The sequence below is a fragment of the Myxine glutinosa genome, chromosome 1 (genome assembly GCF_964187855.1).
Source record: "Myxine glutinosa chromosome 1, kmMyxGlut1.1, whole genome shotgun sequence".
In the NCBI taxonomy this organism is placed as follows: domain Eukaryota; kingdom Metazoa; phylum Chordata; class Myxini; order Myxiniformes; family Myxinidae; genus Myxine; species Myxine glutinosa.
Genome location: NC_136261.1, coordinates 76,740,155 through 76,768,064, shown reverse-complemented (window position 1 = coordinate 76,768,064; position 27,910 = coordinate 76,740,155). Strand labels below are relative to the sequence as shown.

Genomic DNA, 27,910 nt, shown 5'->3' with positions numbered 1-27,910 from the left:
GACATATAGATTTGTAAGTTTCATAGTTTTTCTTTCCAATTTCACACAGCACAAATACAAACAACCCACTTGCAGATAAAAAAAATAAAAGCAATCAACATTTTGCATTTGATATGTTTAATCAAATGTGTGACAGGAAGAGGAAGCGCTGTACAATCAGTGCTAAATGGAAAGAAAGATCACTAAACACTGAAGGGGTGAGATGACCAGCAAACCACACCCCTACACCCTGATGTTCTGTATTAATTACATAAATAAACGAAAAGTGGAAAACATTTTAGCATAGAGTAAACCTTTAATGTGTGCTAAATATCCCTTTGGTCGTTAATCGACTGCTAGGTCACCGTCCACCCTGTTCCTTTACTATCCCACTCAACCCCAACCTTTCCCCTTAACCAAAAACCTAACGACAGCAGAAGAATGCCACGTGTCGAGGTTGTAGAGGAGCAGCAAACGTGCCCACGTATTTTACAGCAGCTCTCTTGATTGACATTGCAAGCAACAGTAAATACATTTGTACCTTGGCTCATCTGCTGTGCCCAGTAAACAGAAGCTCGAGTGACTTCATCGATCCAAAGTGCAGATGCCACTGTGGCAAGGCAGGGAACCTAACGGAGAAAGGTGACCCAGTGGGCGATGGAAATACGATTGAATAATTAATGAGCAATTCCTTGCATCTATGCCAATCCCTTTTCCCTTTTTTATTTTGCTTCTCCAACCCCCTAATGGTTAAAAAAAAAAAAAAAATTCCATGGACCGTTGCATGCAGAGCCCGATAGCAACTTGGTATCAAGCCTTATTAAATCCCTGGCATTGTAAGGTCTTTCATAGGGACAGATATTCACTGATCCTTGGAGATAAAGCCAGCTTGACCTTTAGAACCCTCATAGCTCCCGTCTATGAACTGTTTACTACATACATCAAGCAAAATAGCTGCATTGTCCTTGATGCCCTCATTAAAAATAAAATACAGCATCTAAAAGTGAAAGCATCATGCATTTATACATATATATATATACATATATAATATATATAAAATAATGTACAAATGATTGGAAATATAAAACAAAACAGAGCCTGCCTGACGATTGGTTATCAATACATTTTACACGTCCAAACCCACAATAATCGTCAGGAATCCAGGTATATTGCCTGCCTCTTTGCAATACAGATTTGCAGGACAAACCGTGCTCTTAACCTCCTCAAGTATTAAAGCTTATTTATTTATCTCCTTTACCTCGCTCCGCACGTTCAGTTTTGTGAGTGCTCGTATGGAGAAATCTCCTCTAACGTGCCTCCAGTACATCCTGCGAGTCAGGATCTATGCTCGATACAACATATGTGGAACCTCCTCGAGAACATTGGTGTTTTCAATGGGATTGGAATTCAGCAGCCTGATTTGCCAAGCATTGAGCTAGTGGGAAAATAAAATGCAATTTTGTGCCAACAATGGGAGAATGTGGAGGGGGGGAGGAGGAGGAGACACAAATATGTCATTTCAATTGTGCCAATACCAAACGTGTATTACGATTACAAATAGCAAAAGATATGATGAAATAAAGAGGCATCATTGTTGATAAACGTGCAGCTGTAGAATGTTTGCCAGTAGCCACATCTTGCAAGGAATGTCATCAGAGGGGTGCGCCAAGACAAAGGCGAGTGGCAACCAAGAGGCCAACGAGGGCGAAGAGAAGAGCGAGGAGAAAGAGGATGTATGAAGGCCCAACCTGCAGGCTCGTTGGCAGGCGGTAGGCCGCTCCACCAACTTGATCTGTGGAGAAGCCGGCAGGAAAGACGAGGGCTGCCAGGCAGAGCAGAGTGACTGCAACCAGGTGAATGATGCACGACATGGGTTACCCCTTCTCAAAGTATTACTGCAAATCCATCACTGCCTCTCACCAGCGTACCATTAGGTATATTCATCGACTGTTTGCCATGTATGAAAAAAAGTATCTCGAGTTACACAAAGTTACAATAAGGAATGAACAATAAATAAAATTTTAAAAAGAATATTTACCAGTAGGCTGTAAAACTGAAAGGAAACTAGATGGTATTCATAGAATACTTACCCTGCACAGTCAACTTGCTGAGAGCCTATTCTTTTGTTTTTGAAGGGTTTCTTTTCTTTTGACGTTTTGATTGTTTTTGAAGGGTTTTGCTCATATAAACGGACAAGAAAGGCACCGATGACATCATCATTAACATATCTTATTCCCCATGGGGAGTACTTGACAATGAGCCATGTTTCATTTTTTTTTTTTTTTCCATGGAGTGGGGTCGGAGATCTAGAGGGGCAAAGTTTTTCGTTTTTTGCAAGATGGCGCCTTCACCACTGAAAACAACAACAACATGCATTTTAAAGGCCATTTTCCCTACTAGAGCGGGGGTTAGCCTTGCGGTCCCCATGACAATCTTCTCCATTTTGCCCTATTTTCTGCATCTCTCCTTGTTAACCCCCTTGCCCACATTTCTTCTTCCACCATCTTTAGCCAAGTCTTTCTCGGTATTCCCCGTCCTCTACTTCCTTCTACATTCATTTCCATCACTCTTCTCAACCAGTCACTTTCATCCTTCCTCAACACATGACCAAACCATCTCAACCTGTTCCTCTTCACAGCATCAATCACAGGCTCTATTCCCATCATCTTTCGCAATTCATCATTTGTCTTCCTCTCTCTCAACGATACTCCGCACATCCGTCGAACCATTCGCATTTCCACCCTTTCCAACCTTCGTTGCTGCTCTACGTTCATTACCCATGTCTCACTCCCATAAATCATAACACTTCTCACACATGCAGCATACACCTTTCCCTTCAGCTTCAACGACACTCCCCTCATCATCAGCACGCCACTCAATTCCCGAAACTTCTTCCATGCACATCTCACTCGAGCAACCGTTGCCGAGTCTGATCCACCTTCTTCATTCAGTGCATGTCTCTGAGGTAGCAAAATGTTTTCACACCTTCCAGCTTCACGCCGTCTCCAAGATCCAACTCAACATTTCCTCCATCTGCAGCTCCCTCTTAGCACACCTTACATTTGAATGTAGCTGCCACACTGGTTAATGGCCCTCTCAGACCACTACATTTTTGATGAACCCACTCAGCGCATATTGTACATTGAATGGAGTTCACTCCGACACCCTTCCGACAAACAGCACAGGGCCACTTCCCAGTTCTTTCCACCTCACCACATGCTTTACCACTTGCCATCACCTTCGTCTTTCCGATATTCACCTTCAGACCTTTTGTCTCCATACATTCCTTCCACTTGTTCATATTTTCCTTCAGTCCATCCATACTTTCCGTAATCAACACCAGATCATCTGCATACAACAACTCCCACGGTAAACCCTCCTTTACGTTCTGAGCCAGCACCTCCATCACAGCTACAAATAGTAGTGGACTTAGTACCGACCCCTGATGCACTCCCACCTTCACCTCAAACTCACCACTGTTCCCGTCCTTCATCCTTACAGCTGTGCACGCTCTTTTGTACATTGCCATCACTACTCTGATCAACCATTCCTCCACTCCTAACTTCCTCAATGCCCATGTCAATACTTTGTGTGGAACCCTATCGAATGCTTTCTCCAGATCAACAAACCCAAGAAACAACTTCTTCCTCTTCTCCATGTACTTCTCCTGCTACTGCCTCACAATGAAAAGCGCGTCAGTCGTTCCTCTTCCTGGCATAAATCCAAACTGCATTTCGTCGATCTTCACTTTCTTCCTTATCCTCCTCTCCAACACCCTTTCCAATACCTTCATTCCATGCTCCAATAACTTTATCGCTCGTTACGAGCCACACTCCAGAGGGTCACCTTTCCCCTTGTATAGAGGGACGAGGGTACTCAGTTCCCAATCCACTGGAATGCGGCCTTCTTTCACCACCAGATTACAGATCTCTGTCATTCTATTCACACCCCAACTTCCTGCTGCCTTCAACATATCTCCCACAACTCCCGTCGGCCCTCCCGCTTTTCTACCCTTCATTGCTTTTATCGCTTCCTCAACTTCCTTCTCAGTTATTTTCTCTGCCGGTCCTAAAACTGGGTTACTCTCGATGTTGCCATCCCATTCATTCTCTGTATTCAACAGCATTTCCATATATCTTTTCCATCTTCCTTTAATTCCATCTGGGTCGACAACGATTTGTCCCACTTCATCCTTCAAGCAACTCACCCCCATCACATCACACCTCTCTTTCGCTATCTGCTTTGCAATCCTGAATACTGCTTTCTGACCCTCTTCCGAATCCAAGCGTTCTCCGAACATTTTCCTACATGCCTCCTGCGCCTTTGCTACCTCTTTCTTTGCAGCCTTCCTGGCTGCCTTATAACTTTCATGCTCTGCTGTTTCTGCTCCCGTACCCTTCTCCTTCTGCCACTCCTTGAACTTCTTCCTCTTCTCGTCAAGCCTCTTTCCAACTTCATCATCCCACCACCATGTTTCCGAGTGCCTCGGTGGTCCTTTTGTCCATCCACATATCTCACCAACGGCTCCCAACAGACTAGCTTTCATTGACATCAAACCACTTTCAAGCTCAACCACATCATCCTCGACCCTACTCAGCCTCTCTTTTAATGCCTCCCTTACTGTCACCTCTTTCAACCTCCACACCTTCATTCTCGGTTGGTACTTCACTCGCCGAGCTCTCCTCGTACCTTTCACCCTTACGTCGCAGACAACCAAGTGGTGCTGTGAAACAGCCTCCTCCCCCGGGATCACCTTTGTGTCCCGGAGGTGCCCCCTATCTCGCCTACGCACCATCAGGTAGTCAACGGTTGTCGTCGACCCACCTGACGTGTATGTAACAAGCTTATTATCCTCTTTCTGGAACTGAGTATTACAAATCAACAAATCAGCTCCATCAGCAAACTCCAAAATCCTTTCACCTTCTCCATTTCTCACACCATATCCATAACCCCCATGAACTCCCTCAAAACCATCCATACTCCTTCCCACATGTCCATTTAGGTCTCCTCCTACCACAACAACTTCCTCATCTTTCACGTTTTCCATCAGCTTCTCTATCGCACACCAGAACTTGTCATTCTCTTCATCGCTTCGACCAACCTGCGGAGCATATCCCGAGATGACGTTCACCAAGAGCTTTCCAATCATCATTTTCACCATCATCAACCTATCACTCACTCTAGTCACACTCACCACACTGTCTACAATCTCCTCAGAAAACAGGACACCAACACCATTCACGCCCTCCAGGCACCCTTGCCACATAAACTTGTATTTCTGTCCCTGCTTACCCTTCACCATTCTCACACCACTTCCCTTCCATCTCGTCTCTTGCACACAACATATGTCCACTCTTCTTCTGACCAATACTTCCACCACTTCTCCTGATCTCCCTGTCATTGTCCCTACATTCCATGTCCCAAACCTCAGAAACCGATCTCCACTTTGGGCTGTACCCTGCCCATTTGTAGTTGTAATTGTCATGGTTCTCTTTTTGAGGCAATGTTTTTATGGCCTGATGCCCTTCCTGACGCCAACCCTCTTAGCCGTCTCTTACGGTGTACCTATTCTAATCCAGGGTATACACTAGGAAACGTTTAAAACATGGAAATTCTGGGGGGGGGGGGGGGGAGGGCGGCGTCAGCATCACGGCTGCGGTTTAAACATATTTAAATAATATTTAAACAAAACCATGAAAAACAATCTGGGAAAAGTCTCTAAGTGAGAACGTGGATTTGAGAAAGCAGAGCAGAGGACAGAGGTGGAAGAAAAACGAGATATAGGGGGCGGGGCACAAGTCGAGACGAGGAGGAGAGCGAACAAGCACGTGTCCGGGAGGAGAGAAAGAATGAATATAGAATTATTATTATTTTTTTTTTTTTTGTTCTGTTTTCAAAACGCTGGACAAAGGGTAAGATGTTCGTGAGAGGTAGGGGGGAGAAAAGAAAATCAAAGAAACAAGCAAATACTATGAAATACTACTATGATTGAAGAACAATACAAATCCTATGCCTTCACCACTGAACTATGACGTCATAATTATCATTAAAATATTCTGCAGGAGGAGGTGCTCTTAGATGAAAATTTCGTGTCAATCGGTCCAAGAATTGCAGAGAAAAAAAATTCATACTGATCGAATCAAGCATTGTACTTGCCGAATTATGATGTCATTATTACGGTACTGATGACAATCATTAACATATCTTATTCCCCAAGGGGAATGCTTGACATTGAGCCATATTTCAATTTTTTTCCATGGAGTGGTTTCGGAGATATAGAGGTGCAACTTTTTTCAATTTTTCCAAGATGGCGCCTGTACCACGTGACCAATGACGTCATAATTATCATGAGAACAATTCTACAGGAGGAGCCACTCATATTCTGAAAAATGTGTTCATCGGACTAACAGTTGCTGAATAATATTTCTTTTTTCATACTGATCAGATCAAGCGTTGTTCTTGTCGAATTATGACAAATGTCGAGCTTTTTGAGTATCTTTTTGCTTTTCTTTATTTTCCACTGACGGAAAGCATAATTGTTTCCTCTTTGCACACGTATCTGAAAGAGGATAGTAGCATTGTTTATACAAAGCTGCATAATATACAAAAGGAGAGGCCATGTTCATCTATCTATAATTCCAGCAATCTCTGTGTGTCTGTCTGTGTGTCTGTGTGTCTGTGTGTCTGTGTGTCTGTGACCGCTGTTTCTCGACAACCACGGGTCCGATATACTTGAAACTTGCCAGGTATATTGCTGGGGACCCGAGGATGTGCCTTTTCAAGGTTTCATATTAATCGGACAATTACTTACCGAGCTATGTCCAAAAAACGCTTCAACCAATCAGAGAGCAGCGAGCTATCACGTGTGCCGAACGTGGCGATCAGACTCTGCCTCGGACGGCACATTTGACAGCGTATTCATTTATTTCACGTTGGAAAACTATGTTGCCGTTAAACTATGTTTTAAAACGAATTCAAACTGCGATTAAATTAAAACGATTCATCCTAACTGCGATTTGCGAACTTCCGGACAGTGACGACTGTCCGGCAGCACGCTTTCCGGCATCCAATCACAGAACGCTTTGTTGCGTAGGCGTGGCCGATGTGAGACGAGCGGAGCTGAGCGCGTTACGAGCTGACCGCCATTACGGTACGTAATTCGATTTCTTATGCGCATTATTTCTCCCAATTCATTCATCTCCCAATTTCTCCCAATTCAATTCGTATCACTAATAAAAACGAATTTGCGATTCATTCGCTTTCCTGCGCGTTTGTGCACGCGATGGCGATTGCTTTACCAAACTCCGGAAGCCGTTCGCTTTGGACCAAACCATTGCATGAGGGGGGGGTTCTGTGGTCGTTGCGAATGGACCAAACCATTCATGTAAATAGAGGGGGGGGATTGTCACTGTACTCGCAAGCCGTTCGCCGTTCGCTTTGGCGTTGCGAATGAACCAAACCATTTCATGTAAATAGAGGGGGGGGGGGATATAATTTTAGATAGATATATAGTACGGGCATATATATAGTACGGGCATGCCCTAGTCTATCTATAATTCCAGTAATCTCTGTCTGTACGTTTGTACGTTTGTACGTTTGTCTGTTTGTCTGTGACCGCTGTTTCTCGACAACTACCGGTCCGATATACTTGAAACTTGCCAGGTATATTGCTGGGGACCCGAGGATGTGCCTTTTCAAGGTTTGAAATTAATCGGACAAGTACTTACCGAGCTATGGCGATTTAGCCGTTCGCCGTTCGCTTTGCCGTTGCGAATGGACCAAACCATTCATGTAAATAGAGGGGGGGGGGGGTTCTGTGGTCGTTCGCTTTGGCTTTGCGAATGGACCAAACCATTCATGTAAATAGAGGGGGGGGGGGGGTTCTGTGGTCGTTCGCTTTGGCTTTGCGAATGGACCAAACCATTCATGTAAATAGAGGGGGGGGTTCTGTGGTCGTTGCGAATGGACCAAACCATTCACATCGAATCATCGAATCACATCGAATGGACCAAACCGTTCGCTTTGGACCAAACCATTGCATGTAAATAGAGGGGGGGGTTCTGTGGTCGTTGCGAATGGACCAAACCATTCATGTTTTTTTTTTTTTGTTTTTTTGGCAAGGAACGGGCACCCACGTACGGGCACGTCCTAGCTTATATATAGTACGGGCATGCCCTAGTCTATCTATAATTCCAGTAATCTCTGTACGTTTGTACGTTTGTACGTCTGTTTGTCTGTGACCGCTGTTTCTCGACAACCACGGGTCCGATATACTTTTAACTTGCCAGGTATATTGCTGGGGACCCGAGGATGTGCCTTTTCAAGGTTTCATATTAATCGGACAATTACTTACCGAGCTATGTCCAAAAAACGATTCAACCAATCAGAGAGCAGCGAACGATCGCGTGTGCCAAACGTGGAGGACACACTCTGCCTCGGATGGCACATTTGAGAGCGTATTCATTTATTTCACGTTTGCAAACTATGTTGGCGTTAAACTATGTTTTAAAACTAATAAAACCGAATTTGCGATTCATTCGCTTTCCTGCGCGTTTGTGCACGCGATGGCGATTTCTTTACCAAACTCCGGAAGCCGTTCGCTTTGGACCAAACCATTGCATGTAAATAGAGGGGGGGGATTGTCACCGTACTCGCAAGCCGTTCGCTTTGGACCAAACCATTTCATGTAAATAGAGGGGGGGGATATAATTTTAGATATAGATATAGTACGGGCAATGCCCTAGTTATTATCTAATGTCGAATGGAGGCACCTATGACATCATCATTAACATATCTTATTCCCCATGGGGTGTACTTGACAATGAGCCATGTTTCAATTTTTTCCATTGAGCGGTTTGGGAGATATAGAGGTGTAATGTTTTTCCAATATGGCGTCCGTACCACATGACCTATGACATCATAATTATCAGCAAAAACATCTACAGGCAGAGGCGCTCCTACGGTAAAATTTCATGTCAATCGGACCAACGGTTGCCGAGAAAATGAATTTTTTCAATGCAGACACGGCACACACACGGCACACGTACGCACCCGATTGCTCAAACCCGCTTTTCGCTTCGCGAGCACAGGGTAATAAAGGAAGACGCACAAGGCATCAGCATACACAAAGTGACCCTACATCAACTGCCATACCCGTTCAGCTTTGTTGGAGTATTGTCAGGGCGAGCGCAGTCGAAATCCAGACCTATCAACACCCATTTAAGTGGAGTAAAAGCTGGTTTTACGTTTGTTTGGTTTACGTGGTTTTGGCTTCACATATACAACTTTGTGTACACCGTTCTGTTTTTATGCAGGTCCAGTCTCGCTTTGATGGTCTTTTCCCTTGTTGCGGGTAAGTATTCTTCTTCCTCCGCTGTGGTGTCATGTGCACTCAGCGGCAGTACGGGTGGTAACTGAGACATGCATTGCATGCATACAGCACTGTACTGTACCAATCTCTCTCCGCATCAAAACTGCAATCTGTGGAATCGTAATCATCACGTGAAAAAGTAAGTATACCCCATGTAAAGTTTTGACTTTTTCAACATATTTCAACATGCAGCTATTTGATCTTCATTTCAACAATATTGATAGATAAAGGTGCGATAACAAATATCATGAAACATTTACATTTTGTAGTCCATTGTATAATTTAAATAAACATAAATGCAAATTTCGCATGTGGAAAAAGTAAGTACATCCTTGGCTCTAATAGGTGGTATTACCCCCTTTGGCAGAAACAACCGCAAGTAGGCGTTTCTTATAACTGTCTACCAGTCTCTGACATCGACTGGGAGAAATTTTTGCCCACTCCTCCATGCAGAATTATTTCAGCTGTGCGATGTTTGAGAGGTTTCTTGTATGCACAGCTCGTTTCAAATCCCCCCACAACATCTCGATGGGATTTAGATAGATCCGGGCTTTGACTTGGCCATTCCAGAACCCTCCATTTCTTTCTTTTCAGCCATTCCTTGGTGGATTTACTGGTATGTTTAGGGTCACTGTCATGTTGCAAGACCCGCCTTCGGTTGAGCTTCAACTTTCCGACAGATGGCCTCACATTATCCTCAAGCCCCCTCTGGTACAATGAAGAATTCATAGTGGATTCTATGATGGTGAGCTGCCCAGGCTCTGATGCAGCAAAGCTGCCCCAAACCATAATATTTCCACCACCATGCTTTACAGTTGGTATCAGGTTCTTGTGGTCAAATGCTGTCTTTGGTTTTTGCCAAACATGTCTTCTGGTACTGTGGCCAAATAGCTCTACCTTTGACTCATCTGTCCAAAGCACATCGTTCCAGAAGTGCTGGTCTTTGCAAACTTTAGTCTTGCCCTGATGTTCTTTCTGGACAGCAAAGGTTTTCTCCTGGCACACCTCCCATGTAGATCAAACTTGTGCAGCCTCTTTCTAATGGTAGACTCGTGCACTTTGACATCAACCGTGGCAAGAGCTACCTGTAGGTCCCGTGTTGACATTCTGGGGTTCTTGGAGACTTCTTTCAGCATCTTGCGGTCTGCTCTCGGGCTGAACTTGCTGGGGCGGCCTGGCCTGAACAAGTTGGCAGTTGTTTGGAATATTCTCCACTTGTAGATGATCTTCCGGACAGTCGAATGATTGATTTCAAATTGTTTGGATATCTTTTTTAATCCCTTCCCAGACTCGTAGGTATCTATAACCTTCTTTCTGAAGGCCTCAGAGAGCTCTTTTGATCTAGGCATGGTGACGCCGACAACAAAGAGCAAACCAAACTAAATGTCTGAGGTTTAAATAAGACAGGTTCCTCCAAGATCCTCTCTAACGATGTTCTAATCATTTGCACCTGAGCTGGTGCACCTGATTCTAATTTTAGGTATTTGAAGTAGTGATAAATGTAGGGGTGTACTTACTTTTTCCACATGCGAAATTTGCATTTATGTTTATTTAAATTATACAATGGACGACAAAATGTAAATGATTCATGATATTTGTTATATTATATCACCTTTATCTATCAATATTGTTGAAATGAAGATCAAATAGCTGTATGTTGAAATATGTTGAAAAAGTCAAAACTTTACATGGGGTGTACTTACTTTTTCACGTGACTGTACGTAGTGTGTTCAAAAAGTATCCGACCTTTATTTTTCGTGCGTAAAAAAAAAGAAGCTAGGGAGGCGTTGATTGGTGCACGTATGTAGGCAATCCTAATGCACACGCGTGAATTTTTTCACACCTGCAGAAGCTGTCATTAGACGGCAGACCGCCGATGAGTGAGGAAATGTAAGTGAGCGCCGTCGGATTTTCGTTTTTGACAAAATGACGGAAAAACTTGAACAACGCTACTGCATCAAATTTTGTGTTTCATCAAACTTGCATCAAAACTGCAACTTGGTTTCTGGGTCGTACCCATAAACCCAGGACTCATCGCCAGTGATCACTGTGTTGAGGAAGCTGGGATCGCTGTTCACAGTCTCCAGCATGCCCTGTGCGATCTCCAAACGGAGTTGCTTCAGCTCAATCGTTAGCAGCTTTGGTACGAACTTCGCTGAGATTCTCCTGAAGCCCAAATCCTCCTTCATAATGGAATGAACGGTGTTGAATCTTGCGGATCGTTTCCACTTGGGAATCGCCAAGCTTTACACAAAATTTGATGCAGTAGCGTTGTTCAAGTTTTTCCGTCATTTTGTCAAAAACGAAAATCCGACAGCGCTCACTTACATTTCCTCACTCATCGGCGGTCTGCCGTCTAATGACAGCTTCTGCAGGTGTGAAAAAATTCACGCGTGTGCATTAGGATCGCCTACATACGTGCACCAATCAACGCCTCCCTCGCTTCTTTTTTTTTTAACGCACAAAAAATAAAGGTCGGATACTTTTTGAACACAGTAGTATATAGTGTTGAAAGTTCCCAAAAGCACAGGGAGCTCCATAAATAGGATATAGAAAGAATATGGAACTACTGGGACTGTTCCTAGAGCTGGCCAGCTGACCAAACTGAGCAACCGGCAAGAAGGACCTTTGTCAGGGAGGTGACCAGGAATCCAATGACCACTCTGACAGAACTATAGAGTTTGTGTCTCTGCACCACTTCACCAATCTAGGCTTTATTGGAGAGTGATCAGACGGAATCCACTCCTGAGAAAAAGGCACATGACAGCACGCCTGGAGTTTGCAAAAAGGCATGTGAAAGACTGAGAGCAAGAGTCAAAATATTATGTTGTTTGACGAGATGAAAATTGAACTCTTTGGCCTGAATGCAAAGCGCTATGTCTGGCGGAAACCGAGCAAATCTCATCACCCATCTAACACTATCCCTACCGTGATGCATAGTGACGGCAGTATCATGATATGGGGATGCTTTTTAGTGGCAGGGATTGGGAGACTTGTATGGCGAGAGGGAGCAATGAATGGATCCAAATATAGGCAAATCCTTGAGGAGAACCTGCTTCACAGTGCAAAAGACCTTAGACTGCAGTGAAGATTTACTTTCCATCAGAACAATGACCCCAAGCATACAGCCAAAGCAACACTGGAATGGCTTCAGAACAAGAACGTGAAAGTTGAGTGGCCCGGCCAAAGCCCAGACTTGAATCCCATTGAGAATCTGTGGAAAGACTTAAAGATTGCTGTTCACCGATGCTCCCCATCCAACTTGACAAAGCTTGCGCAAATCTGCACAGAAGAATGGGAGAAACTCCCCAAATCTAGATATGCAAAGGTCATACAGACACACCCAAGAAGAATCAAAGCTGTAATCACTGCCAACGGCGCTTTGACGAAGTTTTGACTGAGGGGGTTGAATACTTACATAAATTGTATATTTCTGCATTTCAGTTTAATTATTTTGTCAAAATTTCTTCAAACAAAATTCCACTTTGACATTATGGGTTATTATGTGTAGATCAGTGACAAAAACATCTCATCTTCGAGCGGACTTCCTCGATATTGGTCGCGAATGAATTGAGGCTTCCCGTGAAAGGGATTGCACGCGACATCATCCCATATTGCGATTGCAATTAAACCTGCGTCTCAGGTTTTGGTACCGAGCGTGAACTATTGTTGGCGGGAAAGCAAGCGCCTCCATTACAGGCCGATCCGCCATTTTTCCTCGAGGAGGCCATCCGCCTGGTGCTTCATGTTTTGTCGTTGGGATTCCCAAATATCGACCTCTTCGTGTTGATCGCCGTTGGTTTCCATATCGGCTTAATCGTTGGTGGACGTAGGGCGTGGATTGCACTCACGTTTTGGGGGAATGTTATCTCACGCCGCCATCTGCCCGACCTCTCACCTCGTGACTCTTAGTCTGCAGCCGCGCAGATTCCTGCCTGTTGTTCTTGCCATTCTGCATGACTTCGACCTTCGCCCAGCGTGGGGATTCATGCACGGACTTTGGGATTGTTACATTCCACTCACGTTTGGCTTATCATGAGTTTATTGCTTTGAGAGCATTGGGGAATGATGGTACCATCATCTGTATTGTTCATGAGATGCAAGTGATATTTTCATGGTACTTTCTTTAAGAGTGTTATTATTGTGTACGTGAGAGTTATTAATACAATTACTTATTTTGTTCTACACAATTGCATTGGTGTGGTTTTACCATGGTTTATTAGAAGACTCAAAATAACAAATCTTTCTGCCGCGTTCCCTCTTGAGACTGAGGGGCACCGTAACCAGAATTTTGGGAGGTAACACGTAAAAATAGCACGTTTGTTCCAAGTTTTCATCGGAGCGTATGTCCGAAGCGAGCGAGCGGACTGGGAGGTAGAGTCATAATGCATAACAAGTGTAGAAATTAAACAAGCGTGTTGAGGTATTACTGTAGTATGTCACTGAGCTTCCTAAAATTAAAAAATAAAAAAATCCCCACATCTGAAACATGACCTACAGTGAGACAGTCTTGAAGGATTTAAAGTATGAATATGGAATTTATTTAACCCTCAACATGCCCTCTGAAGAACAGCATACTCCACAGTGAAGCACTCTGTTGGAAATTCTTAAGTAGAGTTGGGGGAGAGAGCATCTAGTTATTATGTACGTAAATAAATATTGCATTTAGGAAAGCATTAAATCAAGAAAAGGAAAATAAAGCAGGATGATAGGAGAGAAAAGGACACGTGAGGGGAGTATGTGACGTGTAAAGAGGAGATCGGGAAGGCAGTGGAGGGAGGTGATAAGAACAAATGGACACATATGGAACATTTGAGGAAATTCCATATTTGCTTCTTAACCTTTTAAACCCTGAACTATTTGGACTTTAGCCTCCACCATCCTGGGATCCCTGGAGAAAAATCACTGAAACGTTGAAATTTTATTTCGATTTTCCACCTGTATAAATGTTTTACTAGCCCTGTATATACAAATAAATGATATTTTGAATCATAGACTGTCTTCCTTTCTTCCATTTTGGTTTTATCAGCAATACTCTATATTGTGGTGCCAATCAAACCAGCAGTTATCGCCCGGATTTCCGATACACAATAACTCTCCACAGTACGTGCACCAGCGCATCGTCTTGCAATGCTTTGGCCTCCAATGAGACTCGCACGGCACACACGCCAGGACAGGAAGCAGCAGGAGAACCGCTAAATTGTGTGCACAGCAAAAAACCTCCCTCACACTTCCTGAGCAATTAGCGGCGAGGCAGACCGATTAGGTCCAATTAGATTAGTTGCAATATAACGCAGCCACTAATTGCTCAGGAAGTTGCTCGTGATATGTTTGTAAACAAGAGCATGTGGCAGTCGCTCATGGTATAAGGAGGTTTGAATGGTGGCGGGTAAAACGGCCGCTCGCGTTCAAAGGGTTAAAATAAAGAATAAATCAGATAATGAATAGATGGCTCAAAGTATAACCAACCACGACCTAAACTCGCCGAACAAACTTCATGAAATCAAGCGTTACGCCGAGGTCCCCCATCGGTGAAGTGATGTGAGTTGACAAAGTGGAAGACGCAAGGGCGCCATCTTGGATTTTGACGTGGCGACCCAATTTTCAATAGCGTTCTTCCTTATGCGTAGATACACCCACACACCAGATTAGAAGTTAGTAGTTCGTTAATTTTTCCAAGATATTTCGCTCACAACGTTCAGGCATATATATGGTGGCGGCCATCTTGGATTTTGACGTGGCGACCCAATTTTCAATAGCGTTCTTCCTTATGCCGAGATACACCCACACACCAGATTAGATGTGAGTAGTTACCTTCGCAAAAGCGGAAGGTTATGTTTTGATCGCTGTGTATTTATTTGTATGTCTGTGTGTGTGTATGTTAATCGCATAACTCAAAAAGTATTCAACCGAATTGCATGAAATTTGGTGGGATGATTGGTTATTATACGGGACACATTTGATTAGATTTTGGGAAACAGATTTGCTCAAATTCTGACTATTTTTAACTCGATCGTATTTCACTCAAAGTTATGAGCGACTGAAGAAGAGGATGTCCATCCAAGACGTCATCACTATAACGCGATCTCCCGCAATCATTTCAACCTCAAATGAAATTCAAATTCCAGATTTGTCAATCGGGGAGGCATATTAACAGACGAATGAAACAGATTTGCTCAAATTCTGATTTTTAAAAATCGATCGCATTTCACATAAAGTTTCACATCGCATACACTCCCATGCCAAGTACAGAACAGTAGCTGCGGCGAAGGTATGCGCTCTACCGAGTGCCCGGATTCTAGTTCGTTTATATTTCACGATATTTCGCTCACAAGGTTCAGACATACATGGTGGCGGCCATCTTGGATTTTGACGTGGCGACCCAATTTTCAAAAGAGTTCTTCCTTATGCCTAGATACACCCACACACCAGATTAGAAGTTGGTACTTCGCTTATTTTTCAAAATATTCCGCTCACAAGGTTCAGACAAACATGGCGTCAGACATACATGGCGGCGGCCATCTTGGATTTTGACGTGGGTTGCACCCACACATCAAATTCGAATGTGGTCCTTCGCTTACGCATGCACGCATGCCCGCACGCACGCACGGACAGACACACGGACAGAGGGGAAAACCATAGTCCCCCTTTCGCTCCGCGGTGCGACGGGGACAAATATTTTGGGACCGCAATCATCTCAGGCCAAGTAAGCAATGCCATTAGTGCGTTTCACATACCAGCACCAAAAGCGACCCAACGGGCATAGAGCGCAGCTCGCTGCCGCCAAAACGCGAACGCAGTCAGGCCACATGCGGCTGTCAGCCCCGCAACAGCGGCACCGATCATGCCGAGTGATATAGCCCAGGTAGCTGGGAGATCTGGGGTACCGCAGATGGGCAGCCGACCACGAATTGCTACACAGCGCTGAAGGAGGCCCAAGGAGATTCCACCTGGGGGAGGGAATGTCAGAGTTGCAAGATATAAAAACCACAACAAATTATTACAAACAAGAATAATAAGGCATCGATTTTAAACTATCAATGAACTAGAACGACACTCTTCGACGTCGACTGATATGCCTCCGCACACATTATTACATCACTAGCAGAAGTACCCGGCATTGCCGGGCGGGGGAGGGGAGGGGGAGGGGGAAGGGGAGGGGGAAGGAACGTGGGGGAGGGGAGGGGAACGGGGGGGAGGGGAGGGGAACGGGGGGGAGGGGAGGGGAGGAGAGGGGGGAGGGGAGAAGAGGGGGGAGGGGAGGGGAGTAGAGGGGGGAGGGTGAGGGGGAGGTGCGAGGGGGAAGGGGAGGGGGAGGAGGAGTGGTAGGGGGAGGGGGAGGGGGAGAGGGAGGGAGAGAGGGAGGGAGAAGGGGAAGAGGGAGGGGGGAAACAGAGGGGGAGGGGAGGGGGAGGGGTAAGGGGAGAGGGTAGGGTAGAGGGGGAAGGGAGGGGGAAGGGAGGGGGAAGGGAGGGGGAAGAGAGGGGGAAGAGAGGGGGAAGAGAGGGGGAAGAGAGGGGGAAGAGAGGGGGAAGGGAGGGGGAAGGGAGGGGGAAGGGAGGGGGAAGAGAGGGGGAAGAGAGGGGGAAGGGAGGGGGAAGGGAGGGGGAAGGGTAGGGGGAGGGGGAGGGGAGGGGGGAGCGGGACGGGGGGAGCGGGAGGGGGAGGGGGTAGGGGAGAGGGTAGGGTGGAGGGGGAAGGGAGGGGGAATGGAGGGGGAAGGGAGGGGGAAGGGAGGGGGAAGGGAGGGGGAAGGAGAGGGGCGAGGGTAGGGGGAGGGGGATGGTAGGGGGAGCGGGAGGGGGGAGGGGGTTCCCTTCAGGAAGTGTCTGGATTGAGTCGTAGTTGATTTTTTTTTTCTTGACTTGGGTTTACTTTCTAAACTCAGTATATCAATCTGGTGAGTTTCTTTTATGCTTCTGTGATGTCTTTGTTGAAAGAACCATGTCACTGATTGTCTTTCGCAGCAAGAAGTCAATAACAGGATTATATCACAGGTGGCGTGACAAAATGTAAGGACAGGTACATTTGACGATTGGCTTCACGATCGGGTATATAAGGGTTGTTGCGTTCTGTATTAGTGGAAAACAACTGCTGCACGTCTACAAAAGTTATTGCCGCTTCCTCTGGAGATGATCCGTCAACTTGACAATGCTGTTTGTCATGGAGTGGTGGCTTTACGAAAATCTGGCATGAAACAGCGTGCTATTGCTTGGCAGTATGGCATCACTCAAGGTCAGGTGTCAAAGATCCTGAAACGAAATGCTCAGAGGGGTGACCCTACTCCAATACCGAGGCCAGGACGTCCACGCAGAACCACAAGGAGAGATGATCGCCAGCTGCACCGGTTAGTCTGCAATGGCCGTACCAAGTCAGCTAATCGGCTTAGGGCTGAGTGGCAGCAACTGACAAATGTGCCTGTATCCAGAAGGCTAGTCAACCAACGACTGGTTCAAGCAGGCTATCGTGCCAGGCGTCCCCTGAGAAAGCCATGCCTGACCAGACAACACAGCCAGCGCCGATTGCAGTGGGCCAGAGAGCACCGTCAATGGCAGCCAGGAAACTGGAATCACGTGACCTTCAGTGACTAGTCTAGATTTCTGGTCTATCGTCAAGATGGCCGCGTCCGAGTGCGCAGACAAGTGCATGAAGCCCACAACGAAGATTGTATAGTGCCAAGAGTCCAAGCTGGAGGTGGTGGGGTGACCGTTTGGGCTGCTTTTCATGCAGGGGGCAAAACTCACATGGTTGTTCTGAATGGAAACCTGAACCAGTTCAAGTACAGGGTCATTCTGGAAGAAACATTGCTTCCATTTGCTCGTGCAGCCTTTCGAGGAAACTTTGTCTTCCAAGATGACAATGCACGGTTGCATCGTGCTCGCATGATCCAACACTTTCTTGCTGACCGTGGTGTAGAGCATATGGAGTGGCCTGCCATGTCCCCGGATATGAATCCGATAGAGAACTTGTGGGCAGAATTAACGCGTCAAATCGACAACTTGGACCAGCAGCCTACCTCTGTGCGTGAATTGCAGCAGATTATTGTCACTGCATGGCAAGCGATTCCTGTGCAAACCTTGGCAAATCTCGTGAATAGCATGCCTCGACGTGTACGTGCTCTCCTGAATGCTTGTGGGGGTTACACGAAGTACTGAACTGTAATTTTACTGTCCGTAATCCCAGTCATAATTTAGCTTTTGTTTTTGTTGAAAATTTTTTTGGCTAATGTGCAAACTAAAGAGATACTTCTGGAAAACATACAGAAGTTTAACACAGTACTGTCTGTGAATTGAGTTCGATATCAGTTTACATCACTTTCAAGGATCAATTTATTTGCTTCGAAATGTCAAATGTGCTTTTGTTTCTTTTAAAGGTCAAATTAACAAAATCTAGAATAATTTCAACATAATTCCAATGAACTTTTGGTTCTAAGTCATCTTGAAAAGTAAGTTCACCCCCACAAAAAAAATATTCCATATTAAATGCCAAGTCTGTATATAGATTATAATACTGGTACCAAGTTTGATTTAAATCCATTCAGCTGTTCTCAAGTTGTCACATTTTTACCTGACATGACCTAAGACCTTTGACCTCTTGACCCCCAAATTTAAACAGTTCATGTTTACATCGTTATACATACCTGTACCAAGTTTTAATTAGATCACTTCAGCTGTTCTCAAGTTATCGCGGTAACGAAAACCTATCACGGACAGACGGATGGATGAGGACAGACAACCTGAAAACACAATGCCTCCGTCGACTTCGTTGACAGATGCATAAAAACGATTGTTATCGATGACAAAAACTATAACAGCACTTGGTACAGCGCGTAGCTTCATCAGGCTGAACGGTTTATGTTTGAACGGCCGGGTCTGCATCCAGACCTTAACCAAAATCTAATCGGCTTTTTATTGTCATGTCCATAACCTTTCATCTGAATCCAGGCCAACTCGAGGATCAATAAATGTAAACACCAGACCCGGACTAACTCGAGGCTCGATAAATGTAAACACCAGACCCGGGCTAACTTGAGGCTCGATAAATGCAAACACCAGACCCGGGCTAACTCGAGGCTCAACAATCGTAAACACCAGACCCGGGCCAACTCGAGGCTCGATAAACGTAAACACCAGACCCGGGCTAACTAGAGGCTCAACAAATGTAAACACCAGACCCGGGCTAACTCGAGGCTCAACAAATGGAAACACCAGACCCGGGCCAACTAGAGGCTCAACAAACGTAAACTCCAGACCCGGGCTAACTCGAGGCTCGATAAACGTAACCACCCGACCCGGGCCAACTCGAGGATCAATAAATGTAAACACGAGACCAGGACCAACTCGATGATCAATAAATGTCCACCAGACCCCGGCCAACTCGAGGCTCGATAAATGTAAACACCAGACCCGGGCCAACTCGAGGCTCGATAAATGTAAACACCAGACCCCGGCCAACTCATCAACAACAACAGGCATTTTAAGGCCATTTTCCCTGCAAGAGCGGGGGTTAACCTTGCGGGCACCATGACAATCTTCTCCATTTTGCACTATTTTCTGCATCTCTCCTTGCCCGCATTTCTTCTTCCACCACCTTTAGCCAAGTCTTTCTCGGTCTTCCCCGTCCTCTACTTCCTTCTACATTCATTTCCATCACTCTTCTCAACCAGTCACTTTCATCCTTCCTCAACACATGACCAAACCATCTCAACCTGTTTCTCTTCACAGCATCCATCACAGGCTCTATTCCCATCATCTTTCGCAATTCATCATTTCTCTTCCTCTCTCTCAACGATACTCCGCACATCCATCGAACCATTCGCATTTCCACCCTTTCCAACCTTCGTTGCTGCTCTACGTTCATTACCCATGTCTCGCTCCCATAAATCATAACACTTCTCACACATGCAGCATACACCTTTCCCTTCAGCTTCAACGACACTCCCCTCCTCGTCAGCACGCCACTCAGTTCCCGAAACTTCTTCCATGCACATCTCACTCTAGCAACTGTTGCCGAGTCTGATCCACCTTCTCCATTCAGCATGTCTCCGAGGTAGCAAAATGTTTTCACACCTTCCAGCTTCACGCCGTCTCCAAGATCCAACTAAACATTTCCTCCATCTGCAGCTCCCTCTGTGCACACCTTACACTTGAATGTACTGTAGCTGCCACACTGGTTAATGACCCTCTCAGACCACTACATTTTTGATGATTGGTGCTGACCCCTGATGCACTCCCACCTTCACCTCAAACTCACCACTGTTCCCGTCCTTCATCCTTACAGATGTGCACGCTCTCTCGTACATTGCCATCACTACTCTGATCAACCATTCCTCCACTCCTAACTTCCTCAATGCACATGTCACTACTTCGCGTGGAACCCTATCGAATGCTTTCTCCAGATCAACAAACCCAAGAAACAACTTCTTCCTCTTCTCAATGTACTTCTCCTGCAACTGCCTCACAATAAAAAGCGCGTCTGTCAATCCTCTTCCTGGCATAAATCCAAACTGCATTTCGTCGATCTTCACTTTCTTCCTTATCCTCCTCTCCAACACCATTTCCAATAGGTGGGGGCGGAGTGACATCACTTCCGCTTAGTAACGGCGTCACTGACCCTAGAGCGATGAAAACAATCACGCCGCGCGCTTGCAGTGTGTGTGCTTTGTGTTTGCAGACTTGCGCAGGAAAGTGCTAGATTTTGTGTTGTTGCAACGGTTTAACTTACGACTTTCGTCACATACTACTGGCCACTTATATCAGCATGTCTTACAACTATTTTGACAATCTTCCAAGCGAAGCTATGAGAGATACGAGACCAAATTATCGGCAATTGGCCTTGCAATTTGTCCGTACCGGTTACCGGCAAGTGCGTGGATCAACGACCCGACGGCCTGGCCGGATGGTTCAGTTCACGGATGTGTACATGTACCTCACGAGCACACCAGGTATGGAATGAGTTATATGCTAATAATATTTCAATTTATTGCAACAAAGACCTTTACATTCTTTGCAAAGAGTTTAAATAGTTCAGCTCATACTTGGCAAAAGAAAATCATGATCTAAAAATGAAATTAATTTGTTAATTTTGTGTAACTTTCTGTCATGTTATGTGTGCAGTTTGTTCCTGTGACATGTATCGGCCGTGGGCAGTCCCTATGAAAAGGCCCTAAAAACACTTTTTGTTCCGAGGAAGGGGTGCGAGGTGAACTTTGGGCTGCTGGTAGACACGTATATGGTGGACATTAGGACAAAAGCTCTCCACGAGATCTTGGCCCAATTAGGCACAGCGAGCTGTCGAAGTTGGTCGCCAGGGTGCGAAGAGTGGCATTTTCGCATTTTTCCCATTTTGGTAATCGTATATCTCCGCAAATATACATCTCCCAAGCCTCAACTCTAGGGCCGTCAGATACTAGAACATATATCACGAATCAGAAGTATCGACCATGTAAACATTTTATTGTCAAGATAATGAAAACTCCAACAAGGTGCATCAATCAGAAAAATAGCGATTTTTAAGGATTTCCTTCATTTTTACGAGTCTGTATCTACCTCCAAATACCGACTGAGATGTCTGAAATGACCGAAGACAACAGGACGTACTACTATCTTCCACTTTTGGAAACATCGTGGTCCTGGGGTGGCCAATGTGGAAATTATGAAGGAGGCAAATCGGTACTTTAGCCCAAGCGCGATCAAATCTTTTTGATTAGCACTAATTATCTCGACATTGACAAGGCTTCATCTTCCACATCGACTGACCTAGAGATTTGAAACTGCGCATACGGATACCACCACCTGCTTACTTAACATTAATGGAATACCGCCATCGTACTCCGACAGTAATTAGGCACTTCGTCATTAAAAATCGGATAACATTCTCATCTTATACATGTGACACTTTCTGTGCAGACAGAAATGGAAATTAGAACAGTGAAGCTCTTAACTAACCTACACCAGATTCCACTAAGGGAAGACTACACAGAATCATCTTCACAAAATTACTAATTAAGCCTTAATTATCTTCCTGTGACTGATTAAGCCATGTATCACATGGGGCAGGGTCTTGTATCGTCCACAAAATTGACAATTCGTCCCCTGTCAGTCGCCAGCCGTGGCCAACTGGAGTAGGAGCATTGATCACGGGTGATAGCGCCCGTCTGTGTATGGCGGCTTGATAGTTAGCATGCAGAATATGTTGGTGTAGGGCGTCGTTTGTCGGTGGCACAGACTGTTCTCCTGGTGACGAAGCCAAACAAAATACTCGGTATCTTGCGTCATTCACATCCGCTGCCGACTCTTGACCGTAAATAGCACAAACGAACCTCTCCATTGAAGTAACGGTTTCTGCTGCTATATCGAAATCGGACCCCAGCCTCACGCAGCCTCGCACGAAATTGTCATGGTTCCCTTTTTACTCCCGCCAGGGAGTAATGCATTCGATCGTGTCCATCCGTGTGTGTGTGTGTGTGTGTGTGTTCATGTGTTTGTGAACAAGATATCTGGAAAAGTTCTGAACGGATTTGGATGAAAGTTGGTGGGATGATTGCCCTTGGGATAAGGAAGAATTGATTAGTTTTTGTTGAAGCTCAGGATATTATTCCGGATCCAGGAATTTTTTGAAGGATTTTTTACCATTGGAAGATAGGGCTCAGCAGCGGCCACCCACGGCGGGAGCATGCGCTCTACTGAGTGGCGTTCTCGTTGAGGCAATGCTTTTATGACCGGATGCCCTTCCTGACGCCAACCTGTTTAGTTGCCTCTTATGACACGCAGGGATACGGTGTACCTATTACGCGGGCCAACTCCAGGCTCGATAAATGTAAACACGACCCGGGCCAACTAGAGGCTCGATAAATGTAAACACTAGACCCGGGCCAACTAGAGGCTCGATAAATGTAAACACCAGACCCGGGCCAACTCGACGCTCGATAAATGTAAACACCAGATCAGGGCCAACTAGAGGCTTGATAAATGTAAACTCCAGACCCGGGCTAAATAGAGGCTCGATAAATGTAAACACTAGACCCGGGCCAACTAGAGGCTCGATAAATGTAAACACCAGACCCAGGCTAACTCGAGGCTCGATAAATGTAAACACCAGACCCAGGCCAACTCGACGCTCGATAAATGTAAACACCAGACCCGGGCTAACTCTAGGCTCGATAAATGTAAACACCAGACCCGGGCCAACTCGAGGCTCAACAAATGAAAACACCAGACCCGGGCTAACTCGAGGCTCGATAAATGTAAACACCAGACCCAGGCTAACTCGAGGCTCGATAAATGCAAACACCAGACCCAGGCCAACTCGAGGCTCAATAAATGTAAACACCAGACCCGGGACAACTCGAGGCTCAACAAATGTAAACACCAGACCCGGGCTAACTTGAGGCTCGATAAATGTAATACACCAGACCCGGGACAACTCGAGGCTCAACAAATGTAAACACCAGACCCGGGCTAACTCGAGGCTCGATAAATGTAAACACCAGACCCGGGCTAACTCTAGGCTCGATAAATGTAAACACCAGACCCGGGCCAACTCGAGGCTCAACAAATGTAAACACCAGACCCGGGAAAACTCGAGGCTCAACAAATGTAAACACCAGACCCGGGCTAAGTTGAGGCTCGATAAATGTAATACACCAGACCCGGGACAACTCGAGGCTCAACAAATGTAAACACCAGACCCGGGCTAACTCGAGGCTCGATAAATGTAAACACCAGACCCGGGCTAACTCTAGGCTCGATAAATGTAAACACCAGACCCGGGCCAACTCGAGGCTCAACAAATGTAAACACCAGACCCGGGCTAACTTGAGGCTCGATAAATGTAAACACCAGACCCAGGCTAAGTCGAGGCTCGATCAATGTAAACACCAGACCCGGGCTAACTCGAGGCTCGATAAATGTAAACACCAGACCCGGGCTAACTAGAGGCTCGATAAATGTAAACACAAGACCCAGGCTAACTCGGGGCTCGATAAATGTAAACACCAGACCCGGGCTAACTCGAGGCTCGATAAATGTAAACACCAGACCCAGGCTAACTCGAGGCTCGATAAATGCAAACACCAGACCCAGGCCAACTCGACGCTCGATAAATGTAAACACCAGACCCGGGCCAACTCGAGGCTCAACAAATGTAAACACCAGACCCGGGCTAACTTGAGGCTCGATAAATGTAAACACCAGACCCAGGCTAAGTCGAGGCTCGATCAATGTAAACACCAGACCCGGGCTAACTCGAGGCTCGATAAATGTAAACACCAGACCCGGGCTAACTCTAGGCTCGATCAATGTAAACACCAGACCCGGGCCAACTCGAGGCTCAACAAATGTAAACACCAGACCCGGGCTGACTTGAGGATCGATAAATGTAAACACCAGACCCGGGCTAAGTCGAGGCTTGATAAATGTAAACACCAGCCCCGGGCCGAATCGAGGCTCGATAAATGTAAACACCAGACCCGGGCCAACTCGAGGCTCAATACATGTAAAACACCAGACCCGGGCTAACTTGAGACTCGGTAAATGTAAACACCAGACCCGGGCTAAGTCGAGGCTCGATAAATGTAAACACCAGACCCGGGCTAATTCGAGGCTCGATAAATGTAAACACCAGAGCCGGGCCAACTCGAGGCTCAATAAATGTAAACACCAGACCCGGGCTAACTTGAGGCTCAACAAACGTAAACACCAGACCCGGGCCAACTCGAGGCTCGATAAATGTAAACACCAGACCCGGGCCAACTAGAGGCTCGATAAATGTAAACACAAGACCCGGGCTAACTCGGGGCTCGATAAATGTAAACACCAGACCTGGGCTAACTCGAGGCTCGATAAATGTAAACACCAGACCCAGGCTAACTCAAGGCTCGATAAATGCAAACACCAGACCCAGGCCAACTCGAGGCTCAATAAATGTAAACACCAGACCCGGGACAACTCGAGGCTCAACAAATGTAAACACCAGACCCGGGCTAACTCGAGGCTCGATAAATGTAAACACCAGACCCAGGCTAACTCGAGGCTCGATAAATGCAAACACCAGACCCAGGCCAACTCGAGGCTCAATAAATGTAAACACCAGACCCGGGACAACTCGAGGCTCAACAAATGTAAACACCAGACCCGGGCTAACTTGAGGCTCGATAAATGTAATACACCAGACCCGGGACAACTCGAGGCTCAACAAATGTAAACACCAGACCCGGGCTAACTCGAGGCTCGATAAATGTAAACACCAGACCCGGGCTAACTCTAGGCTCGATAAATGTAAACACCAGACCCGGGCCAACTCGAGGCTCAACAAATGTAAACACCAGACCCGGGCTAACTTGAGGCTCGATAAATGTAATACACCAGACCCGGGACAACTCGAGGCTCAACAAATGTAAACACCAGACCCGGGCTAACTCGAGGCTCGATAAATGTAAACACCAGACCCGGGCTAACTCTAGGCTCGATAAATGTAAACACCAGACCCGGGCCAACTCGAGGCTCAACAAATGTAAACACCAGACCCGGGCTAACTTGAGGCTCGATAAATGTAAACACCAGACCCAGGCTAAGTCGAGGCTCGATCAATGTAAACACCAGACCCGGGCTAACTCGAGGCTCGATAAATGTAAACACCAGACCCGGGCTAACTCTAGGCTCGATCAATGTAAACACCAGACCCGGGCCAACTCGAGGCTCAACAAATGTAAACACCAGACCCGGGCGAACTTGAGGCTCGATAAATATAAACACCAGACCCGGGCTAAGTCGAGGCTTGATAAATGTAAACACCAGCCCCGGGCCGAATCGAGGCTCGATAAATGTAAACACCAGACCCGGGCCAACTCGAGGCTCAATACATGTAAAACACCAGACCCGGGCTAACTTGACTCGGTAAATGTAAACACCAGACCCGGGCTAAGTCGAGGCTCGATAAATGTAAACACCAGACCCGGGCCAACTCGACGCTCGATAAATGTAAACACCAGATCCGGGCCAACTGGAGGCTTGATAAATGCAAACTCCAGACCCGGGCTAAATAGAGGCTTGATAAATGTAAACACCAGACCCGGGCCAACTAGAGGCTCGATAAATGTAAACACCAGACCCGGGCTAACTCGAGGCTCGATAAATGTAAACACCAGACCCGGGCTAACTAGAGGCTCGATAAATGTAAACACAAGACCCGGGCTAACTCGGGGCTCGATAAATGTAAACACCAGACCCGGGCTAACTAGAGGCTCGATAAATGTAAACACAAGACCCGGGCTAACTCGGGGCTCGATAAATGTAAACACCAGACCTGGGCTAACTCGAGGCTCGATAAATGTAAACACCAGACCCAGGCTAACTCGAGGCTCGATAAATGCAAACACCAGACCCAGGCCAACTCGAGGCTCAATAAATGTAAACACCAGACCCGGGACAACTCGAGGCTCAACAAATGTAAACACCAGACCCGGGCTAACTCGAGGCTCGATAAATGTAAACACCAGACCCAGGCTAACTCGAGGCTCGATAAATGCAAACACCAGACCCAGGCCAACTCGAGGCTTAATAAATGTAAACACCAGACCCGGGACAACTCGAGGCTCAACAAATGTAAACACCAGACCCGGGCTAACTCGAGGCTCGATAAATGTAAACACCAAACCCAGGCTAACTCAAGGTTCGATAAATGTAAACACCAGACCCAGGCCAACTCGACGCTCGATAAATGTAAACACCAGACCCGGGCTAACTCCAGGCTCGATAAATGTAAACACCAGACCCAGGCCAACTCGACGCTCGATAAATGTAAACACCAGACCCGGGCTAACTCCAGGCTCGATAAATGAAAACACCAGACCCGGGCTAAGTCGAGGCTCGATAAATGTAAACACCAGACCCGGGCTAACTTGAGGCTCGATAAATGTAAACACCAGACCCGGGCTAAGTCGAGGCTCGATAAATGTAAACACCAGACCCGGGCTAATTCGAGGCTCGATAAATTTAAACACCAGAGCCGGGCCAACTCGAGGCTCAATAAATGTAAACACCAGACCCGGGCTAACTTGAGGCTCAACAAACGTAAACACCAGACCCGGGCACGCATTTGACCGGCTGACCACATTTAAAACATCCCCCGTGCAGTTTGTATTAGTATTACTGTATTATTAGTTTGTAAAATATCATCATCGCCTCGGTCATAAAGATGAACAATCCTGTCCAACACCCGGGAAAAAGCTCACTCGGTACGTCGATAGAACGAAGCCATTCTGGATGGGCCAGACTCGCCAAGGCAAGGGCGTCCGCCACAAGGAAAAGAAGCCCAGAGACCGCAGTCAGCTTGTCCATGGCACAGGGCCGAACGCCTATGGCCCGCACAGCACTCCAGCCGAGACCGTAGGTCGCCGCAGTTGCCATGACACACCGACGGCCGCCATGCCGACCACAATGCAGCTCATGTGCGTTTTGCGTTTATGTTAAACTTTCTCCTTTTGCTTTACTAATTATAAACGATGCCATACTCTGCGAGGCGAGGACTTATCCGGATGGGAATGAATTAATTTTCAATGCT

The 27,910-nt window shown here is 46.2% G+C and overlaps 1 protein-coding gene across 3 annotated transcripts; it reads right to left on the bottom strand.

Annotated features, from left to right (window-relative positions):
• Positions 1-100: 100 nt before the first annotated feature.
• Positions 101-27,910, bottom strand: MOSMO (modulator of smoothened). 3 transcript variants are annotated; one of them, XM_078773513.1, is made up of 4 exons: positions 27,582-27,907; positions 16,087-16,299; positions 1,763-1,822; positions 101-608 (listed from the first exon to the last, which is right to left on the bottom strand). In XM_078773513.1, the coding sequence occupies exons 1-4, from the start codon at positions 27,754-27,756 to the stop codon at positions 565-567; spliced, it is 492 nt and encodes a 163-aa protein (XP_078629639.1). In that variant the 5' UTR covers positions 27,757-27,907; the 3' UTR covers positions 101-564. The 3 variants fall into 3 exon arrangements, with proteins under 3 accessions (XP_078629639.1, XP_067969680.1, XP_067969686.1); XM_068113579.2 differs by having other exon boundaries at positions 101-1,822; positions 27,582-27,910; XM_068113585.2 differs by lacking the exons at positions 101-608; positions 1,763-1,822 and adding an exon at positions 8,730-9,459.

Excerpts from the sequence above, each read along its gene's own strand:
- MOSMO (XM_068113579.2), bottom strand. The coding sequence starts at position 27,756 with ATGGCAACTGCGGCGACCTACGGTCTCGGCTGGAGTGCTGTGCGGGCC. Across the intron at positions 16,300-27,581 it reads TCGTTCTATCGACGTACCGA|GTGGAATCTCCTTGGGCCTC; the intron begins GTGAGCTTTTTC and ends TCCCTCCCCCAG. Across the intron at positions 1,823-16,086 it reads TTGGGTCGCTTTTGGTGCTG|TCACTCTGCTCTGCCTGGCA; the intron begins GTATGTGAAACG and ends ACCTGGTTGCAG.